This window comes from Drosophila persimilis, unplaced genomic scaffold (assembly GCF_003286085.1).
Source record: "Drosophila persimilis strain 14011-0111.01,24,50 unplaced genomic scaffold, DperRS2 tig00000579-arrow-pilon, whole genome shotgun sequence".
In the NCBI taxonomy this organism is placed as follows: Eukaryota; Metazoa; Arthropoda; class Insecta; order Diptera; family Drosophilidae; genus Drosophila; species Drosophila persimilis.
The window spans coordinates 647,848-650,657 of record NW_020825322.1 but is presented as its reverse complement, the minus strand read 5'-3'; the positions used below and the strand labels follow the sequence as shown (position 1 = coordinate 650,657).

At 54.3% G+C, this 2,810-nt stretch overlaps 1 protein-coding gene across 1 annotated transcript; it reads left to right on the top strand.

Moving 5' to 3' along the window:
• The first annotated feature begins 1,362 nt into the window (after positions 1-1,362).
• Positions 1,363-2,478, top strand: LOC6598348 (achaete-scute complex protein T4). Its single transcript, XM_026990537.1, is given in 3 exon segments — positions 1,363-2,293; positions 2,296-2,354; positions 2,356-2,478. Coding segments are annotated over 3 exon segments (1,113 nt in total).
• The last annotated feature ends 332 nt before the right edge of the window (positions 2,479-2,810 follow it).

The following is a 2,810-nucleotide window of genomic DNA, read 5'->3' as shown; positions in this document are numbered from 1 at the left end:
GGGCCGCCAACAATGGGAACGAGTTGAAGAGTGGAAAGTGGAAACAATATACATACACGCATCCCGACTTACACCTGGTCTCTGGGGATCTGTGCGGATCCGCTGATTGCTTCGATCGACTGATGATCGCAAGAGAGAAAAACAGAGAGATAGAGAGAGAGACAGAGCAAGAGTGAAAAAGGAAGCTGGCTTTGACTTTTGTCCAAAATGACCAAACGGAAGTGGCAATTTTAGCATCAGAGAGAAACACACGATCATCACGATCCATCCCAGGTCCATCCACATAATGATCTTGGAACCCGGAGACAATTGTCGTGGTCTGTCGGTCGGATGGGTCGGGCTGTGGCCGGGGTGAAAAACTTGTGATCCTTTTGATCATTTAATTAGAGGAATATGTGAAATTGTTCGAACACCTTCCGAGGCCTGACTCTGCATAGCTAATAAGGCTGCCATCCTATAGGCGACACGCGCATGCCACATCGTTCTGGTTTAGTGAGTGGAGTTCTTCGACAGAGGGGCTGCTGGCTGGGGCAGAGGGAGAGTCCGAGTCGTCGGTGGAGAGCGGTGGAACTGACGGCGCTAATGAATAGGGGCGTGCGTGAGCTGCACATGAAATGTGCGCTGCCGGATCGCGACTTTTGCTAAGTTAATTAACACGGAAATCAAATTGCTGGCATGCCAAAATGCTCCTGGGGGACGGCACTCAATGGGCTGGCCTGCATGGGATGCCCTCGCCCTCAATCAGAGCTGAGTGGTTCTTCTGTTGGTCCGTGCTCAGGCAGCCCTGGAGTGAAAACTGGCTGGTAAGTGTAAGTGGCAGCCTGCAGCCCTGAGTGGAGTATGGATCGTGAGAGCGACAGGCAGGAGTACCTCAAGAGCGAGCCGGCGAGTGCTCTCTTTCTCTCTCTCATCGGAGCGCTTACCTGTCTGCAGGTAGAGTGAGTTCGGTCGCCGAAGTGCGGTCGGGTGCCTTCGGCTGGGCTCGGGCTCGGGCAGTGCGTGAGCTACAGGTAGTGAGCGCGCGCTCTCTCTCTGTCTCTCCGCACGATCCGCGATAAGGCGGCTCTCAATGTTACGAAAACTGTTCCCACTCAGGCAACAGGGTTGAGGTTCCGCTCAGGGCTGCCTGGTGCTCTTCCATCTTCCACTCATTGCCGATTCCGTGTAGAAAGGTACATAACGTGAGGGTTTAGGACGAAGGGACTCATTCTTCACTCATTCTTCAAACGATAAAGTTCGAAAAACAGAAACAGAAGAAAACCCACTCCCAGTGCAGCAATATATTTTTTATTTGTTGTTCAGCGATCCAGTATTTCGCTTTTCACGTGCGTGTGTGTACAAAAGACAACCGATCGGACAGAGATGTCAAGTGTGGTGTATTCCAGCAGCAAGATGCAGTCCCAGATTCCGGTGCCTGTGCCAGTGCCCGACATGTTCCCCACCACGATCAGCGGCGCCGCCAAGGTGTTCCGCTACCAGCACATTATGCCGGCTCCCAATCCCGGCCAGGAGATAATCTCCAGCGGTGGAAGCTCCATGCCCATCAAGACGCGCAAGTATACGCCGCGTGGCATGGCTCTGGAGAGATCTTCAGCCTCGTCCTCATCCTCATCATCATCGTCCTCCTCCTCCTCCTCATCGGTGCTGGGGGCTGGCGCACCGTACAACGTGGACCAGTCGCAGTCCGTGCAGCGGCGCAACGCCAGGGAGCGCAACCGCGTGAAGCAGGTGAACAACAGCTTCGCCCGATTGCGGCAGCACATCCCTCAGTCGATCATCGCTGACCTGACCAAGGGAGGTGGCCGGGGGCCGCACAAGAAGATCTCCAAGGTGGACACGCTGCGCATAGCCGTGGAGTACATCCGCCGGCTGCAGGACCTCGTCGACGACCTCAATGGCGGTGCGCCCGCCAGCTCCAGCGCCGCCAGTGCCGTTGTCAGCCAGCTGCAGCTCTGCCTGGACGAGGAGACCTGCAGCAATAGCTCCAGCAGCTCCGGGAGCAGCAGCCACGGGAGCCACCACCTCTACTACAGCAGCTCCCTGGCAGCAGCAGCTGCGGCGGCGGCTGCCACGACGACAACAACTCCGCTGCAGCAGCAGCAGCAACTACAGCGCCAGCAGTTCCCCCATCAGCAGCCATTGGCACCCATCTCGCTCAACAGCAACCTGGTTGGAGTGGGAGTGGGAGCAGCAGCAGGTGGTGCCACCATCAGCATCCCCGGGCAGACGACGGCCTGCCACTCGCCCACCTCCTCCTTCAACTCGAGCATGTCCTTCGACTCGGGCACCTATGAGGCGGCGCCCCAGCAGCTGTCGGCACCCCACATGGAGCTGGACATGGAACTGGAGCCGGAGGCGCATGACGCCCAGCTGCAGCTCAAGTTTGAGCCATACGACCACTTCCAGCTGGACGAGGAGGACTGCACGCCCGATGACGAGGAGATCCTAGACTATATCTCCATGTGGCAGGAGCAGTGATCTCCGCCAATCCTCCACACCTCTCTTCCTGCATCCTGTTTTCATCTAGTCAATTATTGAGTTGAACCAAGTGCCTCAAATTGTAAATAGACTCAGTTTTTTTAGTGTTCCATTTAGAAATATTACACACTCCTTTTTTTGTATAGATTAAGATGATCTTTTTTTTTTTTGTTAGATTAAACCATTACGAAAAAACTCCTATATATTAAACAAAATACATACGATACACAAACTATGTTTATTATTGTTGACGAAGTAATAAAGAAGGAATATCAAGCATAAAGAATTAATCAGGCCTGCTAGGGCTTTTTGGGCTTTGGGGCACAACCGAT